The 24,657-nt window shown below is 43.2% G+C and overlaps 2 protein-coding genes across 2 annotated transcripts; one reads left to right on the forward strand and one right to left on the reverse strand.

The window, feature by feature from the left end:
- Positions 1-570: 570 nt before the first annotated feature.
- ggt1b (gamma-glutamyltransferase 1b) lies at positions 571-14,260 on the forward strand. Its single transcript, XM_064942509.1, has 13 exons — positions 571-664; positions 7,856-8,026; positions 8,386-8,516; positions 8,667-8,756; positions 8,906-9,098; positions 9,281-9,441; positions 9,572-9,721; positions 10,795-10,931; positions 11,947-12,134; positions 12,222-12,349; positions 12,469-12,584; positions 12,697-12,810; positions 12,896-14,260. Exons 2-13 carry the CDS (start codon positions 7,860-7,862, stop codon positions 13,040-13,042), a joined length of 1,722 nt encoding a protein of 573 aa, XP_064798581.1. The 5' UTR covers positions 571-664; positions 7,856-7,859; the 3' UTR covers positions 13,043-14,260.
- LOC135517853 (glutathione hydrolase 5 proenzyme-like) lies at positions 13,707-24,657 on the reverse strand. Its single transcript, XM_064942510.1, has 12 exons — positions 24,389-24,657; positions 21,030-21,157; positions 20,813-20,912; positions 20,342-20,533; positions 19,452-19,612; positions 19,143-19,289; positions 18,885-19,015; positions 18,615-18,799; positions 18,309-18,400; positions 18,059-18,171; positions 17,773-17,883; positions 13,707-17,420 (listed from the first exon to the last, which is right to left on the reverse strand). Exons 1-12 carry the CDS (start codon positions 24,565-24,567, stop codon positions 17,274-17,276), a joined length of 1,686 nt encoding a protein of 561 aa, XP_064798582.1. The 5' UTR covers positions 24,568-24,657; the 3' UTR covers positions 13,707-17,273.

Below are 24,657 nucleotides of genomic sequence, written 5' to 3' on the forward strand. Positions count from 1 at the left end.
ACTCAGCAATAAAGGAGTGTTATTAAAGATTTTTATACCATCTCAACCTTTGTTGCACCCATTGAACTTAAACATTAAAACCAATCCAGCTGTGTTGTTCTCAGAAAAGACTACAAGAGAAGAGATCTACAGGCAGTGTACCACACTGCTATACCTTTTCATGTGGTAGAATGCTGCATTGGTAATGTGCTAAAAGATAGAGCTTCTAGAAGCACATTAAACATTCAAATCATGGCAGTTAACCTGTTTGAATTCATCTCCAACAACCATTTTGCTTCATGTGGTTAATCTTTCATGTGTGTAGCCAAGCACAAGAGCAGTCTATTTGTTAAAGAGATAATTTGTCCCATTGGTCAGATATCCAGTATCTGGGGCAACAAAACGGCATCATAGATGGTTTCATGTTGATGTTAATTTGTACATGAATTCCCTCATAAGAGAGGTGGGTCTTATTTTTGTTTTCTGAGTGTTCTTGTCTGCTTTTGCCACAGTACCACCGATGAGGTGCTTTTATGGAGGCGTAGGTTAATGTTTAATGGCATTGTAATAGTTACACATTGAGAGCTATTGCCTACATGGTGCTATGTACTGCTCAAACTTGCTCAGAGGACTGTGAGAAACCCACTGTCAACCAGTCTGTTCCAGAGGCCTGAGAGACACCAAGGTAAGAGAAGGATCTGATCTTTTACTATTTGGGTGATGGATGGCTCAATCGTGGCAACAACAACAACAAAAATGCTATAAAGAGTGAGGACAGGGAATAACTCAGTCTGATTGGTTTGTGTATTTTCATCAACTGCACCTGTGCCACATAAGCTAAAGGAAGTGTCCAGAGATGTTACACGCGTTGAACGCTGTTGCTTTGAAGGCTGAGGAATTTGCATGGCAGTAAATACATAGCAGTGAAGGGAGGTATTATCTGGCTGAGAAATTCCAGTCTTTTGTGTTGCTGGTTTAATTTTGTTGGCTGCAGGCAGCACACGCTTCACAGAGAGGGATGTGCTGCATTACAGTGTGCTCACATATATTGTAGCTACAGTTCTGCAGTGAGGTAGGGTTTGATGCAGGCAACACATCTGCGCTTTTCTAACAATTAACAGGTCTCTCTGTTACTGGGAAACAGTCAAGTCAATAAATGATTCAGTGTTTATATATTTACCAAATGTCCTTAACTAAATAGCTAATAGTGTCAGTCAGTCCTTGTAAAAAGTCTGCATCTCAGTGGAAATATTCTTCCTTAACAATGATGGGTAATTGGTAGCTTATGATATGACATTTGTCAAATAAAAACATAATGTGTTTCTATGTTATTTAAAGCATTGCAGATGACAGTATTTAACGATGGGGGTTGTGTATGTGAGTTGTGATCATGTGCAATGGTGAGAGAGTTATGGTCAGCTAGAACGGGTCATATCTTTTGGCAACACTAAATGGGCAGTTTGGTGCGTGGGTGACTGTTCACTGTTGCCCACTGAAGCTGAGATGTGTCTGTATGTGAATTTATCATTCTACATTCAACAGTAACTCACCTACACCTGGTGCTAGTATCTACCGATGAATGTGACACAGCGATAAAGAGCAGATCATTTTCATCGACTGTTGTTGTTAAAGTATCAAATCTGCTCTGTATTCAACACAGACACAGACATTCACCATAAATGTTGTTTATTACATGTTGCTTAAAAATTAAAAAATAAAGAAAAATGCTTATCACATGTTGCTTATCATATGCTGCTAATTCAAATAATATAAATCAATAAAACATTTTTTATTCGCAATTCAAAAGTGCTTCTTCAAACACAAAGAGAAACACAATAAACCACACCAAGAAATAGATGTGTTACTGAATGGGCACAGAACAAAGCTTTTCTTATTTAAAAACAAATGTAATCTCTTGGTCAGTCTTGTATAGTGTGGGGTATGACTAGTTCATTTGAAATAGTCACACTTGAAGAGTGCCTGTTTTTTCCTCATTTTAATTTGGCCTACTTATTCGCTCTGCTGTTATTACTTACACAAAGTGTACAAAACACCTTCCTCAATTTGTCGGGGCATGAACTCTCAAGGTGTTGAAAGCGTTCCACAGGGATGCTGGCCTATGTTGACTCCAATACTTCCCACAGTTGTGTCAAGTTGCCTGGATGTCCTTTGGATGGTGGACCATTCTAGATGCACATGGGAAACTGTTGAGATTGAAAACCCCAAAAGCGTTGCAGTTCTTGACACAATCAAACCAATGTGCCTGGCACCTACTACCATACCCTGTTCAAAGGTGCTTACATCTTTATCCCCCTCTGAATGACACGCATACACAATCCATGTCTCAATTGTCTAAAGGCTTGAAAATACTTCTTTAATCTGTCTTGTCCCCTTCATCTGCAGTGTTTGAAGTGGATTTAACAAGCGACATCAATAAGGGATCATAGCTTTCACCTGGTCAGTCTTCGTCATGGAAAGAGTGTCAAAGGGGGACTATAAGATTTTGACTTATGGAACACCAGGAAATTCATTTGGAGATGGTTTCGGATACTAAAGTAAAGATTCCTAAAATCAAGAAGTTGCTGCTGTCAAGAAATTGTTGCAGCTCTATGCAGTACTGTACAGTGCATTCCAAAATTATTCAGACCCCTTGACTTTTTCCACATTTTGTTACGTTACAGCCTTATTCTGAAATTGATTAAATCGTTTCCCCCCCTCTTCAATCTACACAATAACCCATAATGACAAATGAAAACACAGGTTTTTAGCAATGGTGGCAAATGTAAATAAAAAAAATAAAAAAACGGAAATATTACATTTACATAAGTATTCAGACCCTTTACTAAGTACTTTGTTGAAGCACCTTTGGCAGCAATTACAGCCTAGAGTCTTGGGTATGATGCTACAAGATTGGCACACCTGTATTTGGGGAGGTTCTCCCATTCTTATTTGCAGATCCTCTCAAGCTCTGTCAGGTTGCATCGGGAGCGTTCGGGTTCAGGTCCGGGCTCTGGCTGGGTCCCTCAAAGACATTCAGAGACTTGTTCTAAAGCCACTCCTGCGCTGTCTTGTCTGTGTGTTTAGTGTCGTTGCCCTGTTGGAAGGTGAACCTTCGCCCCAGTCTGAGGTCCTGAGTGCTCTGGAGCAGGTTTCAATCAAGGATCTCTCTACTTTGCTTCGTTTATCTTTACCTCGATCCTGACTAGACTCCTAGTCCCTTCCTCTGAAAAACATCACCACATCATGATTCTACCACCACCAAGCTTCACCTTAGGGATGGTGCCAGGTTTCGTCCAGATGTGACACTTGTCAGTAAGGAAAATTGGTCAATTTTGGTGTCATCAGACATGAGAATCTTGTTTCTCATGGTCTGAGAGTCCTTTTAAATGTCATAGTTCCTCCCCTTCGCGTCCTGGGATAATTCACCCTCGCCGCCGGCCATGGCCTAATAGTCCTCACCCAGAACCCCACTGAACTGAGGAGTAGCTCATGACTGAGGGGCAGCTCGGGGCTGAGGGGCAGCTCGGGACTGAAGCAGCTCGGGATTGAGGGGAAGCTCGGGACTGAGGGGAAGCTCAGGACTGAGGGGCAGCCCAGCACTGAGAGGAAGCCCAGCCAGGCAGTTGAATCTGGCAGATCCTGGCTGGCTGGCAGTTCTGGCAGATCCTGGCTGACTGGCGGATCTGGAAGAGTCTGGTTGACTAGCAGATCTGGAAGAGTGGTTGACTAGCAGATCTGGAAGAGTCTGGTTGACTAGCAGATCTGGAAGATCCTGGCTGACTGGCGGATCTGGAAGAGTCTGGTTGACTAGCAAATCTGGAAGAGTCTGGTTGACTGACAGATCTGGAAGAGTCTGGCTGACTGGCGGATCTGGAAGAGTCTGGCTGACTGGCAGATCTGGAAGAGTCTGGCTGACTGGCAGATCTGGAAGAGTCTGGCCGACTGGCAGATCTGGAAGAGTCTGGCTGACTGGCAGATCTGGAAGAGTCTGGCTGACTGGCGGATCCTGGCAGACTGACGGCTCCGGCTGCTTTATGCTGACTGATGGCTCTGGCTGCTCCATGCTGACTGGCGGCTCTGGCTGCTCCATGCAGATTGACAGCTCTGGCGGCTTCTTGCAGACTAGCAGCTCCTTGCAGACTGGCAGTTCCTTGCAGACTGGCAGCTCCTTGCAGACTGGCAGCTCCCTGCAGACTGGAAGCTCCTTGCAGACTGGCAGCTCCATGCAGACTGGCAGCTCCATGCAGACTGGCAGCTCTGGCTGCTCCATGCAGACTGGCAGCTCTGGCTGCTCCATGCAGACTGGCAGCTCCATGCAGACTGGCAGCTCCATGCAGACTGGCAGCTCTGGCTGCTCCATGCAGACTGGCAGCTCTGGCTGCTCCATGCAGACTGGCAGCTCTGACTGCTCCATGCAGACTGGCAGCTCAGGCTGCTCCGAACAGGCAGGAGGCTCCGGCTGCGCTGTAGAGGAGGAAGGCTCTAGAAGCGCTGAACAGGCGGGACACTCTGACAGCGTAGGAGAGGAGAAAGGCTCTGATAGCGCTGAACAGACAGGAGACTCCAGCAGCAATGTAGATGAGGAAGGCTCTAGAAGCGCTGAACAGGCGGGAGGCTCCGGCAGCGCAGGAGAGGAGAAAGGCTCCAATAGCGCAGGAGAGGCGAGGCGCACTGTAGGCCTGATGCGTGGTGCTGGCACTGGTGGTATTGGGCCGAGGACACGCACAGGAAGCCTGGTGCGGGGAGCTGCTACCGGAGGGCTGGGGTGTGGAGGTGGTACTGGATAGACCGGACCGTGCAGGCGCACTGGAGCTCTTGAGCACCGAGCCTGCCCAACCTTACCCGGTTGAATACTCTCGGTCGCCCTGCCAGTGCGGCGAGGTGGAATAGCCCGCACTGGGCTATGTAGGCAAACCGGAGACACCGAGCGCAAGGCTGGTGCCATGTAAGCCGGCCCAAGGAGACGCACTGGGGACCAGATGCGTAGAGCCGGCTTCATGGCATTTGGCTCGACGCTCAATCTAGCCCGGCCGATACGCGGAGCTGAAATATACCGCACCGGGCAATGCACCCGCACTGGGGACACCGTGTGCACCACTGCATAACACGGTGCCTGCCCGGTCTCTCTAGCCCCCCGGTAAGCACAGGGAGTTTGCGCAGGTCTCTTACCTGGCGTAGCCATACTCCCTGTAAGCCTCCCCCAATAAATTTTTGGGGCTTATTCCCGGGCTTCCATCCACGTCGCCGTGCTGCCTCCTCATACCAGCGCCTCTCCGCTTTAGCCACCTCTAGTTCCTCCTTGGGGCGGCGATATTCACCAGGCTGAGCCCAGGGTCCTTTTCCTTCCAGTTCTTCCTCCCATGTCCAATTCTCCAAGTGGTGCAGCCTCTCCCACTGAAGCTGCTTCTGTTGCCTCTCCTGTGGCTCCTGCCTGTTAACACGCTGCTCGGTCCGTGTGTGGTGGGTGATTCTGTAACGGCGTTCTTCGTTTGTCGAAAGAAAGTCGGACCGAAATGCAGCGTGGTGGTTACTCATGTCTTTAATGAATGAATCGCGGTACATGAAATAACTGAGACAAATACAAAACAACAAAACGGAACGTGAAACCTAATTACAGCCTATCTGGTGAAACTACACAGAGACAGGAACAATCACCCACAAAATACACAGTGAAACCCAGGCTACCTAAATACGGTTCCCCATCAGAGACAACAAGAATCACCTGACTCTGATTGAGAACCGCCTCAGGCAGCCAAACCTAAACTAAACACACCCCTAATCAACCACAATCCCAATGCCTACAAAAACCCCAATATGACAACACAATAACATAAACCCATGTCACACCCTGGCCTGACCAACTAATTAACTAAAACACAAAATACTAAGACCAAGGCGTGACAGTCAGCATGCCAATTACACACGCCCTCAAAACTTGAGACATCTGTGGCATTATGTTGTGTTACAAAACTGCAAATTTTAGAGTGGCCTTTTATTGTCCCTGGCACAAGGTGCACCTGTGTAATGATCATGCTGTTTAATAAGCTTCTTGATATACCACACCTGTCAGGTAGATGGATTATGTTGGTAAAGGAGAAATGCTCACTAACAGGGATGTAAATACATTTGTGCATTGAACATTTATAGCATCTTTTATTTCAGATCATGATACATGGGACCAACACTTTACATGCTGCGTTTATATTTTTGTTCAGTGTAGTTAGGGGAAAAGTGTATCTTGTTGGGTTGATATACTGAAAGGAGTACTATTGTGTGTACTCTCTAGATAAGGTTAGGACACTGTTGAGTAGTAGTAGTATTAGTACTATTTATTAGGATCTCTAATTAGCTGCTGCCGAGGCAAACAGAACTCAAAACAAAACAAATGAAATAGATGACTGTACATTGCACTACATTTACATCACAATTTAGTCATTTAGCAGATTCTCCCATCTCAAGAGAGCCAGGTAAGACAACCAAGTATCACACATTATTATAATACATGATAGAACACAAAATACATAAAAGTATCTGTGTCTCTTCACAGTCCCCATCGTACCGATGGGGAGTTATTTTATCTGTTTTTGAATCTGGTTTTAATGCTTGCTTAAGTTATCTCGGGTGGCAGAGAGTTTCATGTAGTTATGGCTTTATTTAATACGGTGCGTTTTCCAGCCTCTGTTCTGGACCTGGGGTCTTTGAAGAGACCTCTGGTTGTATGTTTTGTGTGGTACAGATGAGTGTCCGAACTGTGTGCCAACTACTTGAACAGACAGATTGGTGCCTTCAACATATCAACACGTCGCACAAAGAGCAAAAGTGAGGCAGTCAATCTCTCCTCAACTTTGAGCCAGGAGAGATTGACATGCATGCTACTGACATTCGCTCTCATGTTACTACATCTAAGTGCAATACCTGCTGCTCTGTTCTGGATCAACTGCAGTTTGCCTATGTCCTTCTTTGCCACACCTGACCATACAACTGGGCAGTAGGCCAGGTGCGACAAAAATAGTTTGACTGAGATGTGAAGAAAGCAAAGCGAGCCTTATCATGGACAGATCTCTTTTCATTTTAGCAACCATTGAGTCTATATGACATCTTGTTATCTAGGGTTACACCCAGCAGTTTAGTCTCCTCAACTTGCTCAATCACCACATTATTCAATAATATATCTAGATATATTTCTAGAGGTTTAGGTTTGGGTGAGTGATTTGATCCAAAAACGTTGCTTTTTCAAATATTTTTAGCACCAGCCTATTGCTAGTTAGTGTCAGTTATTTATTTTAATGTCGCAGCCGACATGTATGCTGTTAAGTTGTCAGTGTACATAGACACACTGGCTTTATTCAAGGTCAGTGGAAAGTCATTAGTAAAAACAGAAAAACAATAATGGCCCAAGCCTGCTGCCATGAGGTACACCACACTCAACTGTAATTGCATTAGAGGCTTCCATTAACGAAAACCCTATGTGCTCTGTTAGATAGTTAACTCTCAATCCATGATAAGGCAGAGGATGTAAATCCATAACACTTACATGTTTTCAGCAATAGGATATTATCAATAATATCAAAAGCTGCACTGAAATCCAACAAAAAAGCTACCACAATCGTATTATTATAAATTAATTTTAGCCAGTCATCAGTCATTTGTGTCAGTGAGGAGTGAGGTGAGTAGTAATGGCATGGTTTCATATCTGAACAGAATGTAAGAATTGACCAGCAACTCACACTGTACAATTGTGATGCACTGTCTTTTGCCTTTGCTCATGTGTTTTGCAATTTTGAGAGTACTTTTGTGTGTGGGTGTTTCTATGTGTTTATATAACTCCCTTCATTTGAGATTGACTGTAATATGATGTCCTGTGTTTCCCTGACAGAAAGATGGTCCAGAAGTCCATAGTGGTGGGTCTGGTGGTGCTGCTGGTGGCTGCCGTGAGCACCTTCGTGGGTGTGTTCTTTGGGCTGGGGAGCAGGTCGACCTCAAATGACCATTCCTACTCCAGGGCTGCCGTGGCAGCTGATGCTGGCCCATGCTCAGAAATCGGCAGGTAAGACTCTCACGCAAACTCATACAGTATATACAGTACCAGTCTCATACATTTCCACACCAACAAATGACTCATTGAAATGTTTTTTTGTAGACATCCAGACACAAAGATACCGGTTTCAAAGCATGCTGTTCCAAGCAGGCCTAATAAGTTTTTCTTGGTCTGAACATACAAATATGCTCCTGCTTCTGAGTCTATTTATGTTCATCCGTCATCTCAAATCCTTCCCATTTTGTCATGATTATTCATTTTGTCTGTGTAAACTGCCTGCTGTTTCTTTATGAACTAGTGCATTTGTATGCAAATTAGGGCCACTGAATATAAACTTATTTCTGCGTGGGTGTGTCTGTAAATCTCAGAGACACATTGCAAAAAGGTGGCTCTGCAGTGGATGCATCTATTGCTGCCTTGCTGTGTGTTGGGCTGATGAACGCCCACAGCATGGGCATTGGTGGAGGACTCTTCTTCACTATCTATGATGCCAAAACTGGTACAGTCAGAGCCCTAATCCTTGACTTAATACTACACCATATTTATCTTTATTGATGTCAACAATTCCAACAATGACGCCTGAACTAAAAACAGGAAATGTAAAACCTTGGTGTGATGTTCAAAAGATGATTTTGACTTCCTTCAAAAGGAAAGGTAGAGACCATTGATTCCAGGGAGACGGCTCCAGCCACCGCGACAGAGGACATGTTTGGGAATAGCACTCAGTTAGCCAAGAAAGGTAATGTTTTACCAGTTACCTAACACCAGAAAATGGATGAAAGGCGTACGTTTACAATGAGTGATGGCCTTGCGATAAGAGTCAAAGATACAGAGATATGAGTTGTACAGGAACGTTTGGCAGTAATGTTTGGCAATAACGTTTGGCAGGAGGGTTGTCCATCGCCATACCAGGGGAGATCCGTGGGTACGAGCTGGCACACGATCGCCATGGAAAATTGCCATGGAGAGAGCTGTTCCAGCCTGCAATCCAGTTGGCACGGAAGGGCTTTCCTTTGGGCAGGGCATTGGCCACTGCTATCTCCAAGAACAGAAAAACCATCACTAGTGACACAGCTTTATGGTAAGAATGCCTAGAAGGGAGACATAATATGGAGTGGTGATCTGAGTTACTGTACAGAGGGTCAAGTTTTGACATGAGGAGATACTCCCCTTTTAAGATGATTTTTGCCCTTATTCCCAAACATGAGAGCTCAGTGTCTCATATGTTGTCTCTGACATCTCTGTTTTTGGTCTCTCTTTAAGTGAGGTGTTTTGTGACAAAAATGGTGCCATCCTGAAGGAAAACGACACCATCACCTTTACTAAACTTGCTGAAACCTATGAAACAATAGCCAGTCAGGGGCCTAATGCTTTTTACGAAGGCCCACTGGCAGAGAACCTTGTGAGGGACATTCAGTCAGCAGGTTGGCTTCTCCCTTATGTCTACCAAATATTAACAAACCGCAATTTTGATTGAATTTCATTCAGGGTCTGCTGGCTGAACATCTTAACAGAAACAGTGTGTTATTGCCTGTTTACCGGTATGTGTTTCAGATGGTATCATCACACTGGATGACCTAAAGAACTACAAGCCTTTTTTGGACGAGAGTCCTCTCAATTCTAATGTGGGGGAGTACATCATGTATGTGCCCAACGCCCCAGCCAGTGGCCCTGTCCTGTCCCTCATGCTCAACATCCTGGATGGTAAGTCTTCAACCTGATGACACAGAGTTGTAATTCAACATCAAACTGTGGCTGTTCTATTTAAGGAAGTTTGGAAAAATATTTGAGTCACATTTGGACAGCCTGTCACTCTTGTGCTACAGTACAAATGTATTAGAGATGTGGCAGCTGCTCCAGATAGGAGTAATTAAGAACCAAAGATAATTGTTTTCTGAGCCATCACACCAGAGGCACTCTGCTCTGCAGGCCTGGTGCTCCGTCAGCACTGTTAACTGCGGAAAATGATGCTGAACTGTTCATTACCATTATAGCAGCCCTGGTCTATCTCATCCCGCTACTGTATGCTCCATGTCTCTTTGACCATGCATATTCAGATAGATAACCACCTTCTGTTCGGTGGTGGTGCTGCTGACTGACCAGTAATTGGGGTGTAAAAATACATCTCCTCTTCTCCTCCCCAGCTCTGTTTCAGCTTCACATTAATGCCCGGGGTCTATTGGATATCTAGTCAATAGAGTACTTCCTCCAGACTCCCTCTCTCTGCTGGTTCCCAGTACAGTAGCTATATAATATGGCAGTGTCTGTCAGGGGATTAGATGGAAACTTTATTCCAGAGTATTTAAACTACCTAATTAAACTAAACCGTCTCTTCCTGTGACTCCTCTGCCTGGCCGCCCCACTTACAGTGGCTCTCTGCCTCTACCGCAAACACTAATCTGACCAATTTACCTCTAATTGGACACAGACGAGTGGTGGGGGAATCACATAACACTGGCATGCCAGGGCCCGCTCAAGCCCTTCATCCTGACAGTTCACCATGACTTCTGCTACGGCCTGTCAGCTGAAATTCATCAAACAATTCCATTTGGTTACAGTTCTCTTTCGTTTTTTCCCATCCTCTCCTCCTCTATGGCTGTGAGCTAAAACAGTTCTAACACTGAGAGTCTGGAATAGGGAAACAGAATGAACAGAACTTTTATATCGAGAGTAAAACCCTTTGAATGTCAACTTCACCTGATCAAATTGAACGTACTCTATTATTGTTTAATAAATGTAAAGATGGTGGCTATGGTTGAACTGGTTACTGTTTTCAGGATACAACCTCACCTCAGACAGTGTCTCCAGCACTGAGAAGAAGATCCTCACGTACCACCGCATGGTTGAGGCCTTCCGATTTGCTTACGCCAAGCGAAGCATGCTGGGAGATCCAAACTTCCTCAATATCTCTGATGTAAGTCTCACCCCCATCTTCCCCAGAGTTTATATTCAATAGTACTCTCAATCACTTACTGATCATATTCAATCAACGGCTCATAGTACTGTATGTGTTGGAATGTCCTGGGTCAATAAGTTCATGTTCATTGGAGACAGTTAATATGGATATGATTTCAGGTAGGCCTCCGAGCTACAGCAAATAAATAAAGGTAAGAGGGATGCTTGGTAACAATGTCAAAAAATCCAACAAAAGGGCTTGCCAAGAAAAACTTACAGAAGGAATAATTTGAAGTAGAAAGGAGTTGGAGCACTCAACAAAAAAAGGCAGGGATTTATTTTTCTCAGCTTTAATCCATTGGATGAGCAGTTACAGGTGACTGACCTAACAATTGCACTCAACTCCTATTTTTAGCCGAGTGGCCGATTGAGACACAACCATGTGAAATTAAACAATAACAGTGTCAATGGCTAATAATAACACAGAATAATAGTAACAAATATCAGGTGTCTCGTTGATTAATAGGCCCATATCAAAATAAACAAAGGTGATATTTGGGTGTCTGTGAAAACAGCGGCAGAGAGACACAAACAATCATGGCAACATTATGGAAACGAGGATAATGAAAAATCATAGTTTAACCCCTATTCCTGCACCAAAGGAAATACAGATGAGCTTCGTGATTTACATAAATTCACTGAAAACCCACACTAACACATGGTTATATTAAAAGTATTGCACTTTTAATGTATCCTACATTTGGCCAGCTAATAGCCTGATCATAGATGAAGCAACATTGAAATCCTGTTTTCTTGGTAAGCCCTTTTATTAAATATGCTCATATAAGAGAGTTGATTGGATTATTGATTGAAATTAACTTCTGTCTACCAAGAGACTATTTGTACAGGTGCTATGTTGGAATTTCTGTAAATGCAAACCAGTACAGCTTCATCATTCTAGACTGTTCTAAATGGTTCGTTTTATTATTGGGCATTCATTTGAGACTCATTCTCTTGTCCCCTCGCCTCTTCAGTTCATCCGCAACATGACCTCAGATTACTTTGCCGATGCCCTCCGTCAGAAGATTACAGATGATACCACCCATCACATGAACTACTATGAGCCAGAGTACTTTGTCCCCGAGAACCACGGGACAACACATGTGTCTGTGGTGGCAGAGGACGGGAGTGCAGTGGCAGCCACCAGCACCATCAATCAATTGTAGGAATCATGTCCCAATTAAACATTTGATTAGAAAAATGAACTGGAGCTAGTCCTCATTATCATTCTTTTCTATTTCCTCCTTAGTTTTGGCTCCAAAGTCATGTCACAATCTACAGGAATCCTCCTCAACAATGAGATGGATGACTTCAGCTCCCCTCTCATCACCAATGGCTTTGGAGTGCCTCCTTCACCAAACAACTTCATCAGACCAGGTAAGGGCTACATCTGTACAGACGCCACAATTTTCTGTTCACCACCCGGCTCTAATAGCAGAAATTGGTACTTGGTGGTGGGTAAGGATGGGCCTAACTGCCTTGTTATCTCTCCCCAGGTAAGAGGCCCTTGTCTTCTATGTGTCCAGTCATTCTCTTTGACAAGAGGAGCAACAATGTCAAGATGGTGGTGGGGGGCTCAGGAGGAACAAAGATCACCACGGCAACTGCCACGGTACATCAGGCTACAATGCCGTTTCATTGCTGTGTGAAAGTACTCTTAATACTTTCTTTGCATTCTACCAAGTTGTCGTCTGTGACTGAATTGTTGGCTGTTCATTCTGCAGGTGATTCTCAACACGCTGTACTTTAACTACGACCTGAAGAAAGCTGTGGCAGATCCTAGAATCCACAACCAGCTGAGTCCTAACACCACACTGGGAGAGCCCGGGTTTGACGAGGTGGGTTAGAAGATTGACGACAGTGAATTCACATACTCTACAGTGCATAAAAAGGAGTGTCACAATGAGTAAGCTTTCCTTACAGATGGTGATGGCAGGTCTGGCTTTGAAGAACCATGAGACAGAGTTCCTGACAGCCACAGGGGCTGTGGTTCAGGCAGTGGTGCGCCAGGGAGACCGGCTCCATGCTGAATCCGACCCCAGGAAATGGGGCTACGCTGCTGGGTACTGAGACCAACCACAGACCCCTGCTCCCACGAACTGAGGCAAACCACACACCTCTGCTCCCACAGACAGGCTGGCTGATTGGGCTTCTGATTCAGATGAAAGCCACCTCTACAATAAGGCTGTGACAATATCAGTATCGCAATATTTTTTCCATGGCAAAAATGAATACACGAAGCAGATCTCTCTTTGGTCCTTTACAAACCTGCTGTACTGTATGTAAAATATTGTGTGCTGTAGATAGAAAACATATACATCGGACTCTGGATGACAACATAATGATATTTGTTTCCAACATTAGGGCTGTTTTCCTGAAGAAGTTAATCCGCTTTGCGATACTGGTATCGTCCTGGCCCTACTCTATAGGCTATATTACAAACCAAACCAAAAACATTCAGATTCCTGTCATCTCAGCAAAGACTTACAACCTACAGTATGACCTTAGTCCTTTCTTATTCAAAGTAACTGTGCCAACACTATATCAATGTTTTTCTTTCACTGCAATCTTTCATGGATTTTCAGTCAGGATTTTCATTTTGAGATAATAGATTATTATAATCACTGTTTGCCTTAAACCAAATATTATATTCTGTAAAAAAATGTATTTTATTTTATTTGTGTTGCTTTTGAGAAGACATGTTATTGGTTCAAAATTAATAATTCACAAGCCATACCCATATAACAGTTTTATGATGTAATGTTAACAAGACTGCAACAATCTTATAAGCATTGACCAACAATGAAAACACAGGAAGACAGAAACAAAGTTTAAAATAATAACAGTGGGCTTACTTCATGGTTCAATTGTTCTCATGATACGACTGCAAAGTGCAATGTTTGTTTGCCATTTGTTAATTTATGTTGGTAAAATACACCATGTAGGCTATACTAATAAATAGATTCGCCCACAGCCTTATTCTAAAATTGATTATATATATATATATATATATATATATTAAACAACAGAAATACCATATTTACATAAGTATTCAGACCCTTTGCTATGAGACTCGAAATTGAGTTCAGGTGCATCCTGTTTCCATTTGTCATCCTTGAGATGTTTCTACAACTTGATTGGAGTCCATCTGTGGTAAATTCACACACCTGTCTATATAAAGGTCCCATAGCTGACAGTGCATGTCAGAGCAAAAACAAAGCCATGAGGTTGAAGGAATTGTCCGTAGAGCTCCGAGACAGGATTGTGATGAGGTATAGATCTGGGGAAGGGTCCCAAAAACATTTCTGCAGTATTGAAGGTCCCCAAGAACACAGTGGCCTCAATCATTCTTAAATGGAAGAAGTTTGGAACCACCAAGACTCTACCAAGAACTGAGCAATCAGGGGAGAAAGGCGTTGGTCAGGGAGATTACCAAGAACCCAATGGTCACTGACAGAGCTCCAGAGTTCCCCTGTGGATATGGGAGAACCTTCCAGAAGGACAACCATCTCTGCAGCACTCCACCAATCAGGCCTTTATGGTAGTGTCCAGACGGAAGCCACTCCTCAGTAAAATGCACGTGGCAGCACTTGGAGTTTGCCAAAAGTCACAGAAAGGACTCTCAGACCTTGAGAAACAAGATTCTCTGGTCTGATGAAACCAAGATTGAACTCTATGGTCTGAATACCAAGCGTCACATCTGGAGGTAACCTGGTACCATCCCTATGCTGAAGCATGTTGGTGGCAGCATCATACTGTGGGGATGTTTTTCAGCGGTAGGGACTGGGAGACTAGTCAGGATGGAGGGAAAGATGAACAGAGCAAAGTACAGAGAGATCCTTGATGAAAACCTGCTCCAGAGGGCTCAGACTGGTGCGAATGTTCACCTTACAACTGGACAACGACACTAAGCACACAGCCAAGTCAATGCGGTTTTGGAATAAGTCTCTGAATGTCCCTGAGGGCCCTGCCAGAGCCTGGACTTGAACCCGATCGAACATCTCTGGAGAGACCTGACAATAGCTGCGCAGTGACACTCCCCATCCAACCTAACAGAGCTTGAGAGGATCTGCAAAGAAGAATGGGAGAAATACAGGTGTTCCAAGCTTGTACTGTAGCATCATACCCACGAAGACTCAAGGCAGTAATCGCTGCCAAAGGAGCTTCAACAAAATAGTGAGTAAAGGGACTGAATACTTATGCTAATGTGATATTTGAGTTTTTACATTTGCAAACATTTCTAAAAATCTGTTTTTGCTTCGTCAGTATTGGGGTATTGTGTGTAGATTGATGGGGGGGAAAAACAATTTAATACATTTTAAACAAGGCTGTTACGTTAAGAAATGTGGAAAAAGTCAAGGGGTCTGAATACTTTCCAAAAGCACTGCATAAGCTACCAGAAATCTATTTGCTAAACCACCAACGTTTCTGCATCACATTGCCTATACCATGACAACATATTTATTGATGATCATTTTTTAACTTGTAAGGCTAAGTGTGACATAACTGTTTCCCCACACTTTAAAAAAATATATATATATTGCATGCGTTTACTTGATGCATGTTACTTGGACAGTAAACATGAAACCATTATGTCATAATAGCATAGAGGATCACAAGAAAACTAATGTAAACCAAACCTGGAACTATTCTCAGTAGCACCATATCAGGGATATAGTGAATGTGTAGCATAGACCATATACTCTATGACCAAATATAGCAAACAAAAAGGGACAAGGTCTGTCAGCAAAAATTGAACCTGTGTCTATTGTCTTTAGCGTCATGTTTTGGACATGTGACGTACTATGGACAAAGGTCAAAGTGCTGCAGAGCTACAGTTTATGACTTTAACAATCATTCCCCACCAACAAGAGTTCAGTAAACGCTCATGACATGACCTCAACAATACTGTCTCTTCTGACAGGGTCATACCACATCTCTCACTGTATTATTGGAGGGAAAGGACCACAAAGCACTTAAACCTTTGGAGAGCAGGATACAAAAGAGACAAAACTATGAGGCAAAGCTTTTAACAACTATTTTACAGCTTTGGCATGCCCTGGACAGAGAATATGCTGTATTGGAGAGTTGAATAAGGCTTTAGTCAAGCATTTCCACGAGTGTTCGAGATGGTCTGATTCACGAGAGCCTTACTATCATTCAGCTAAACCTGATGAAACACTCTGCCACATACCAAAGACTGAGCTCCTTTACTCCAAATTATCCCACATGAACACCAGATACCAGCACCTAACACTGGGTAGCAAATTTGCATGTTTTCATAATTCACATCTAGCGCCTGGGAGGATCCACTTCGGAGATCATTACTCATTCATAAGCTCCACTATTGAAACACATCTCATTACTATTGCCTTTGTCTCTGTCGGGGCGGGGTGGGGGGGGGGGGGGGGGGGGCTGTTCTCACCTCTTTTAGGGCAAACAGAAAAAAATAGAACTAATTAGTATTCATCTCAGACACAACTTGCTGAAAGTTAACACTGGTTGAAGTTTTAATAGACCTGGAGGGGACCTATATAAATCTGTACATTTGTGACAACAGGCCCTAGTGAGGTCAATTAAATACATAAAAAGCTAACACAGTACTCTCACAGTATCAACATCAGTGCTCATTACTTTTCACATTTTGGTAATACGTGCCATTAAAGCTTTGCAAGATTGCATACTATCACTATCGCACCAGAATTCATTCAGCCCCTCTAACCGATTTACTTGCTATTTCAGATGTTGATTCTATTTGCTATCTATTTGCTACTACACTCCAGAGAAGGACTAATAAATGAACTTGGAAGATTGTGTGGTTACATGTTCTGCCTGAATCTGACAGGTCCTTGTGGTCACAGCAAGAGCCCCATGATACCACAGGCTGACAGGCTGTACTGACCTTCTGTTCCCATGTCAGTTCCTTCAGGACCTCACTATACTGTATGTGTACTGTGCAGTAAGTCCTCAAGAACAAATATGTACTGTATGTACTTTGTAAAATGTGAAACTCCATCCATTTGAGTGCCAAAGTGAGAGGCCCCCCCCAAAATGCCCAAACTATTATGTCAAGAGGCACATTTGATTCTTCTTAAGGCTCTTGGACTGTTGGTTTAGAATAAGGCTCTTGGACTGTTGGTTTAATATATACAAATAAATGAACTATAAAAATACATCTCACTAAAATGATGATCCCCTTGGATCTACTGCAGTGATCTACTGAGGCCCACTATTTGGCTGTAGACCTGAGTAAGGGAACACCTGGTCCTGGGAACCTCTTAATGTCCTGGTTTTCTATTGGTCAGTAGCCAGCAGCTTTGCCCTGCTTTCTGCCGTCTGACACGGCTGTGATGCATTTGTCCTCCTTGGCCACAGCATTGACCACGTTGAAGAAGTATGGGTAGTCTGTCACTCTGTGCCCAATTACCTTTAGGGCCTCTATCACAGACTGAAAGCACAGACAGACAGTTAGTTAGGGTAAAACAAGCACCACTCGCAATCCTTACCTATTCCACGTTATGGTTTGATTGCGATGAAGCAACACTTACTCAGTGTACAATTTAAAAAATATAACTTTTTTAGAGGTGGATCAGCTTAATATTGGGGAGAGTATGTTTCTTGAAATTGGTATATGTTTTTATTTATCAAACTTTTCTTTAACCATTTATGTTCTTTAATACAGGGCTGACATACAAGTTCCTTACATTTCTCAAATGGTCACTGCTCTCAGGCAGTCAATTGCAGTGACCTTGGCTGTCATTTTCATTGGTTTACTGAGAGGATACGAACATGGGAATTACCTTATCAAAGGCAGGCTCAAAGTTCACGTTGTTGTTGCCATCAACAAACACTACAGGAGCAGCAATGGCCTCTTTCAAACTCATCCCCAACCAAAGGTGGTTCATGATTGACTGAAAGGAGAGAGAAAGAAAGAGAGCGAGAGAGAGAGAGAGCGTGAGAGAGAGCGAGCGAGGTGGATGGATTTGATGAGGCCCTGTGGATCCCTTTCTCAGTTTTTCAGAAGGTAATGGGTTGAGAAGGAACGGTCAGACTTGTGAAACTGGTAGAAATGTAATCTAGACTCACCAGGGCCATGGCGGTGGTGATCATGCTACCCCCAGATCCCCCAATTACAAGGGTATTCTTTCCAGAGCTGGAGCTCAGTATAGCTGGAGCCATTGAAGAGGGAGGTTGTTCACCTGTGAGAAATGAGATATAATCATATACACAGATATCACCCATAGACTTATATAATAAGATGTCACCTCATGAATACCAGTTAGAGGTTAGACAGGTAGGCTTAAGTGATACATTAATTTAAAAACATTTAATCTACCTGCACTGACTCTCTCTGCTCTAAAACAGAAGTCCGCCAGCTCATTGTTAAGGATGATGCCTGTTCTAGGAGAGTAAATCGCTGCCCCAAAACTGCGAGGAGAGAAAGAAAGACTGTTTTGTTAGCCAAGTGAAGAGTACACAACTCCAAAAGCTGCAGTGTTAGCTGGTTCGTTTGCCGTCAGGACTGTCATCCTATTCCTATTTAGAAGGAGATTGTGTTCTAATACAGTAGACAGTGTTCTATTTAGAGGGATGTAGCTACTGTTCTGTAATGTTCTCTATCTCAGCGAGGGTAGAGGTTCACATTTGGTTGATGGTGCTTGTGACAGAGACTGCAGATCCATCTTCAGCCAGGACTGACACGTGTGTGGTCCCAAAGCGGTCAGGGGAATGTGTGATGTTGTAGTAGGAGTTGTTATAGGTACGGTTTTTACTGATCAATACCCTGATCCGATCAGCAAAATCTGAGTCCACCATATACGATGCATCCTACATGAAAAAAAATAGTTCACAAATTAGTGAGTGAAAAGTACAGAATACACTTAAAGAGAGGCCGTTCTTCTCAGATCCTTACTGTTTTAGGGTTGAAGACAGGATCGTGGACGCGTGTTCTCTGTCCGTTAGCAAATTTAGCTGCCTCAATGTAGCAGTGATAGGTCAGGACCTTCTGGTCCCCCTCCATGGACCTGGGGGTGAAATGAAACCCTGGGAAAGGTCACAAACAGCCATTCAAATCTCTACTACTCGATGAAGGGACATTTTGGAACTGTTCAATGATGAGCTACCACGATGATTTGAGTTGAAAGACTTGAGAAAGTATTTGATCATGCACCTTTAATGATGTTGAGAATAAAGGCAAGCATGGCTCCCCCTGCTGGAGGTGGAGGGATGTGCATCTGGTAATCTCCCAGAGGAACAGTCCAGGCATCTTCCACTCTGACTTGGAATGACTTCAGATCCTCCATGGTTAGGGTCCCACCTAAAATATAATGGGGAACAAAGTATGTCTATCCATGAGAGCAATCCAGACAAGAAAACATAACAAGCTGGAGTTTTCATATACATTTTTGGGGATATAATTTGTTCCTTCCTTCTTTCTCCCTCTCGCTCTCTCTCATTTACACATACAAACCTCACCCACCTGCTGCTTTTACATCTTGGATCAAGTCAAGTCCAATTTGGCCAGTATAAAAGGCATCTGCTCCTTGTTCTGCAATGGTTTCCATGGTTTCCGCCAGCTTAGGGAACTTCAATATGTCCCCCATGCCCAGCACCGTTTTGTTCTTGTTGCAGAACACCTCACTGGAAGAGGGAAATGCATTCATTATACCATAGCAAACACAAACTGGGAAAAGATAATAGAACAAACATGAACATGCACATGTAGCCAATGCCATAGCCTATTACTTGGATGTTAAGCAACTTCACTGGATTACAGAGATAGAACAGAGAAGTAGCTACCGCCAACAAACATTACATCTCTGTTTACCACCTAATTTCAAAAATATCTCCCTTCCTAAGCAGTTTGTGGAAACTCATTAGCATCTCAAATTATCCCTGAGTATATGTGAATCCCCCTGTCCATCTGCTGGGGTGCCAAGGGCACTTTTTCTATGCAGATCTTGTGCTACTGCTTAGACTTCTGTTCTGTAAGAGGAGGAGAGAGGGGTGGAGAACGGGGAGCTGAGGGGAGACAACCCCCTTTGATGTTAATCCCAGGGCTGGGCTTTAGGAAAGCCTCTGCAGTCTGGCTGTGTATAGTACCACACAACCATACGGATGAGAACTTGGTCTGAGCCAACAGATAAAGACTACAGCAGAGCAAGTTTATTATTAGCTTCATTGCTAGGGTAATAGGACAGGATATCTGGCAGGATATCTGGACTTCTCTGACTGAGATACATGCACTTTGAAACAACTTTGTTGACCTTTAATTTGGGAGAATGCCTGTTTTAGGAAGGAGTACAGTTAGAATGAAAACAAATGGAACACATTTGAGTTCCTGTGTGTCAGTGTGAGATGTTGTACTACCAGAGTGATGTTGCTTTCACCAGGTTTTCTATGATTGGGAAGTTAAGGAGGCGTCCCAGGAAGGGCGGCAGGGGGAATCCCTCTCTGGCCAGTCTAATGGTGGGCTCAAACAGCCGGGCCCAGGGCAGCTTCCCATACTGTCTGTGAACCACCTCATACCCACGCAACTCTCCAGGAACGCCAATCCATTGACTACCTACCAGGGGCCACAGAGTCAGAAGAGGCGTAAAGCACAAGCGAGAAGAGACATGTGATGTCACACTCCAGGACAGAGAGCAATATTAAAGAGTTACAGAAATGGGCTTGTGGTTTGTTCACATTTGATGTAAGAAAGACTAAAAGACATTTCTACTTTAGTGGTCTTGGAGTAATTTGAATCAGTTGTTGTCATGCAATGTTTACATATTCATACTGAATACTGATCCTTCCATCAAGCCATTCATTCATTCCTCCACCGATTGGCAAGTCTACCTACCTGTGATAAATGTGACAGATGTGGGACAGCCCTTCAACAGGTCAGCTTTGAATAACTGTGGGACAGTCTCTCTCGAACTGAAGGTTTTCACCTTACCTGAGAATAGATTGGTAAAGAGATGTAGAGGTCACACAATTCCACCACAAACATTATTGTCTAAACCCTACACGGTACAGTAACACAGAAGCAAAGAACAGTAAAGAACAGACTCACCAAATGTATCCCTAACAGTAAATATAGAGCCTCCTCCCAGGCCCATGCTCTGAGGGTTGACCAGTGAGGTGCATAACAGAGCTGCAATGGCCCCATCTACTGCCGACCCTCCTTCTAGCAGTATGTCTCTGGAAACACAGCACATATTACAGCAGCTTTTCCCAAACTCGGTCCTCAGGACCCCAAGGGGTGCATGTTTTGGTTTTTGCCCTAACACTTGTAAGGGGAAAAATCCTGTATAACCTCATTAAGCTTGTTTAGCAGAGACAATGTAATGAATTTAATATTTCTTAATGGTTAACTTTGTTATGCACATGCGCTGTAAATTTCTACTGTCTTGTAAGAAGGAGCAGGCATTTTTCCACTTTGACTCTGTGTGGAGATATGAGATGAATAGATGCTGGCTTGAACAGAGAGGAGCAACAGAACTAACATTATCACTTGTTTGTGCGCTATGACCTCCCATACCCGATACACACAGCCACAAGAAGAAAACAAGGTAGCTTACGATGCCCTGGTCTGCTGGGGAGGGGTGGAACGAGCCATGACTTAGCATTTTTAGGTCTAGTATATAACACATCAGCATTTCCTGTATCATCAGGCTCTCAACTAGTCACCTATGGGGTGGTTCATTGACCAGCTCCATTATTGCTATAATGAATCAATGTTGTAAGTATGATTGTTTGAAGAAATAACAAAGTCTCTACTTATTGGTTAGAATTTCCACTACGCACTGCACAGTTGATTTAAATGATCAAAGCTTGATGATTAGTTGATTAGCTGTGTGGTGTTAGGGCAAAAACCAAAACATGCACCGCTTGGGGTCCTGAGGCCAGAGTTTGGGATACCCTGCATTACAGTTAACTTCAATGCTCCACTATAAACAATACTTGACAGGGTAACACTGACTGTGTGAACATAGGCTACTCGCACACACACGCTCTTCACAGCTTCCTGTAGTTGAGTCATTTCACTGAAACTTAAGTTATGTTATGTTCAAGAGAAAGTCAGAATGACAAATCCCATGCCAGGAGGCAAGTTTGGGCCATGCACCATGTCTCAACACCCATAGCACAGCGAACAGAGGAAACCAACTATTTCTGAATACCACTCATCATATCTAACACGTTACTTTTATATGGGTCCTTGTTTTCACTTTGGTCGCTTGAGGAGTTTTTTTTTTTTACATATGGATATTTTAAATCAGAGGTTTGATCAGGGTTACATTAAAGATGGTCATAATCACTGAGGATGACAAACATTTGCCAACTGATGAATTTGCCTGGGGGTCATTGAATGAAGAAAAAATATATATTTCAGATAGAAAGCAAAGAGGACCCAGTAAAATAATCAAATATGCCTATATAACCTCTCTCTATGGGAGTAGAATTCAAAACTTTTGAAGACTTTTCTCCTCAGTCTAAGAACACAGGGTCAAGTGAAGCATTCACTTTCTACTGTTGTCTCGCCATTTCCTGTTAATGGAACATCATTTTTGGCATGGGCTCACTGGTGAAACAGATCCTACATCTACACTGAACATACAGAACAATAAGAACACTGGTTCTTTCCATGATAAAAGTGAATCCAGATGAAAGCCAGGACCCCTTATTGATGTCTGGCGGGACTTTTCCGGGTCATTAAAATAGGGTCATAAAAATATTATGACTCAGGTATTAAAAGCCTTGTGTCCTTTTTCATTTCCTCTCTTTGTTAAACAACAATAAAGGGGGCAGTATGGGGATCTGAGGCCATGGTGTCATCACACAGCTTGTTTGGTTTATACATGTACATTCAGTGCAAATGTCCCACCAAACAGAAGTATGTCCAACTATAACAGTCCTTACATCCTCTCTCCTCCAGTCAGGTGGTGCATGTTGGGTAATCTGTACCCCTAGAGTGTCTTCATGTCTCATTGTTTGCGAAGGATAAAGATAGTTTCACACAACTGAAGAAGGAAATGGATTTGCTGAAGAGCGACAACTTTTGCAGCCGATCGTAGTAGTATCTAGCTGCAGCCCCGCAGCAACCTGTCACTAAAACTAGCCTGTCACTATAACCTATAATATCGCCATTTACTGGTTGTGGTTAATCCCTATCACATACATGAGAACTCATTTACATAATTTATCCAGACCGTTTTAAAGCATGGGATCTAACTTTTTCAACTTCCCAGCCTCCCTTTCCTCTCCTCGTTCCCCAACTCTCTTTCCTTATCTACTTTCCTGTCCTAGCTCCTTTCCACCTTTCCTAGCGCACATTCCTCACTTCATTTTTCCTTTCCTAATTTTCTTTCCTGTAATTATTTGCTCGCTGGATGCATCTCGCCAATAGGGGACATATTATGACCTTCTACACAGAAAAGCATGGTGTGTGCTCTACCACTACCTGTTCAGCTAACAAAGCTGAATATTTTCTGTTGCTTGGGGAGCTGACTTCAAGCTTGATTTGATGCTACTTATTTAAGGTCATGGTAACCCTCACATTAACAAAATGGTAATGCCAAGTTAGGGATTATATCGAAGGAATGTAAAGCTCAAGCCATTGAATACACAAAACATGTCTGTGTGCTTAAAATACATGGGAAAAGTCACAGATAAAAAAACATAACAAATGTTTATTGTAGGACATTTTCTGAATTTACAGACATTGCCGTTGACTGGCACACTTGATTTTTTTTTTTGTAATACAAGTAAAGCTATAGATCTGATCAGTCACAGTTGAATCAAGTCACTTGGGTTCAATGCAATTCAATGAAATGTTCTTCAGCCCATAATCTCCATGACAGACTATTAAATCTCTTAATCCGTTTACAGTTCACTCATCTACATCTTATATCTCACTGCACCTTGGCTCGGTTGAAAATAAATAGTCTACAAAGATTCTAATGCCTGCAGTAAAGATTGAGTATCACTGCAATATTGACATTTCAATTTATGTTGTACAGTAACAGGATAAGGCACATGGCTTGAACCTGTAGCCTAAAGAGACCAGTTGAGCCATTTTACAGAACCATCAAACACCTGTTTAGACCAAACACCTATTGATAACAGTGAAAACTTCAAATAAGATGTACCTCACAAGCTGTACCTTCTTAGAAAAAAAGGTGCTTTCAGCTGTCCCCATAGGATAACCTTTTGAATAACTACTTTTGGTTCCAGGAAGAACCCTTTTCGGTTCCATGTAGTACTCTGTGGAAAGGGTTCTACATGGAAACCAAAAGAGTTCTACCTGGAACCAAAATGGGTTCTACTTGAAACCAAAAATGATTATCCAATGGGGACAGCTGAAGAACCGTTTTGGAACCCTTTTTTCTAAGAGCGTATCTAACTAAGCAAAGCAACCGTACTCTACTTCACCTGCCAATCTCTGAGCAAAGTTGAGAGTCCGCAGAAACCGCCGCGTTCTTGAAGGTGTCTTCCGAGCATCCCCGGTGGATAAATACATCGAAGGCTATGCAGAGACAAATTGATATTATAGCACCCAATAAACCAATACAGAGACAGCAACCAAACTGCCAGGGCTTATATCTGGCCATACTTTCAGGAGTAAAACTTTTCCAAGAGCACTTTCTGCCCAGCGGAGTATGGTATTGTATAGTCCCGTCACAGGAGCGCGTGGTACAGTA

The sequence above is a fragment of the Oncorhynchus masou genome, chromosome 28 (assembly GCF_036934945.1).
Source record: "Oncorhynchus masou masou isolate Uvic2021 chromosome 28, UVic_Omas_1.1, whole genome shotgun sequence".
In the NCBI taxonomy this organism is placed as follows: Eukaryota; Metazoa; Chordata; class Actinopteri; order Salmoniformes; family Salmonidae; genus Oncorhynchus; species Oncorhynchus masou.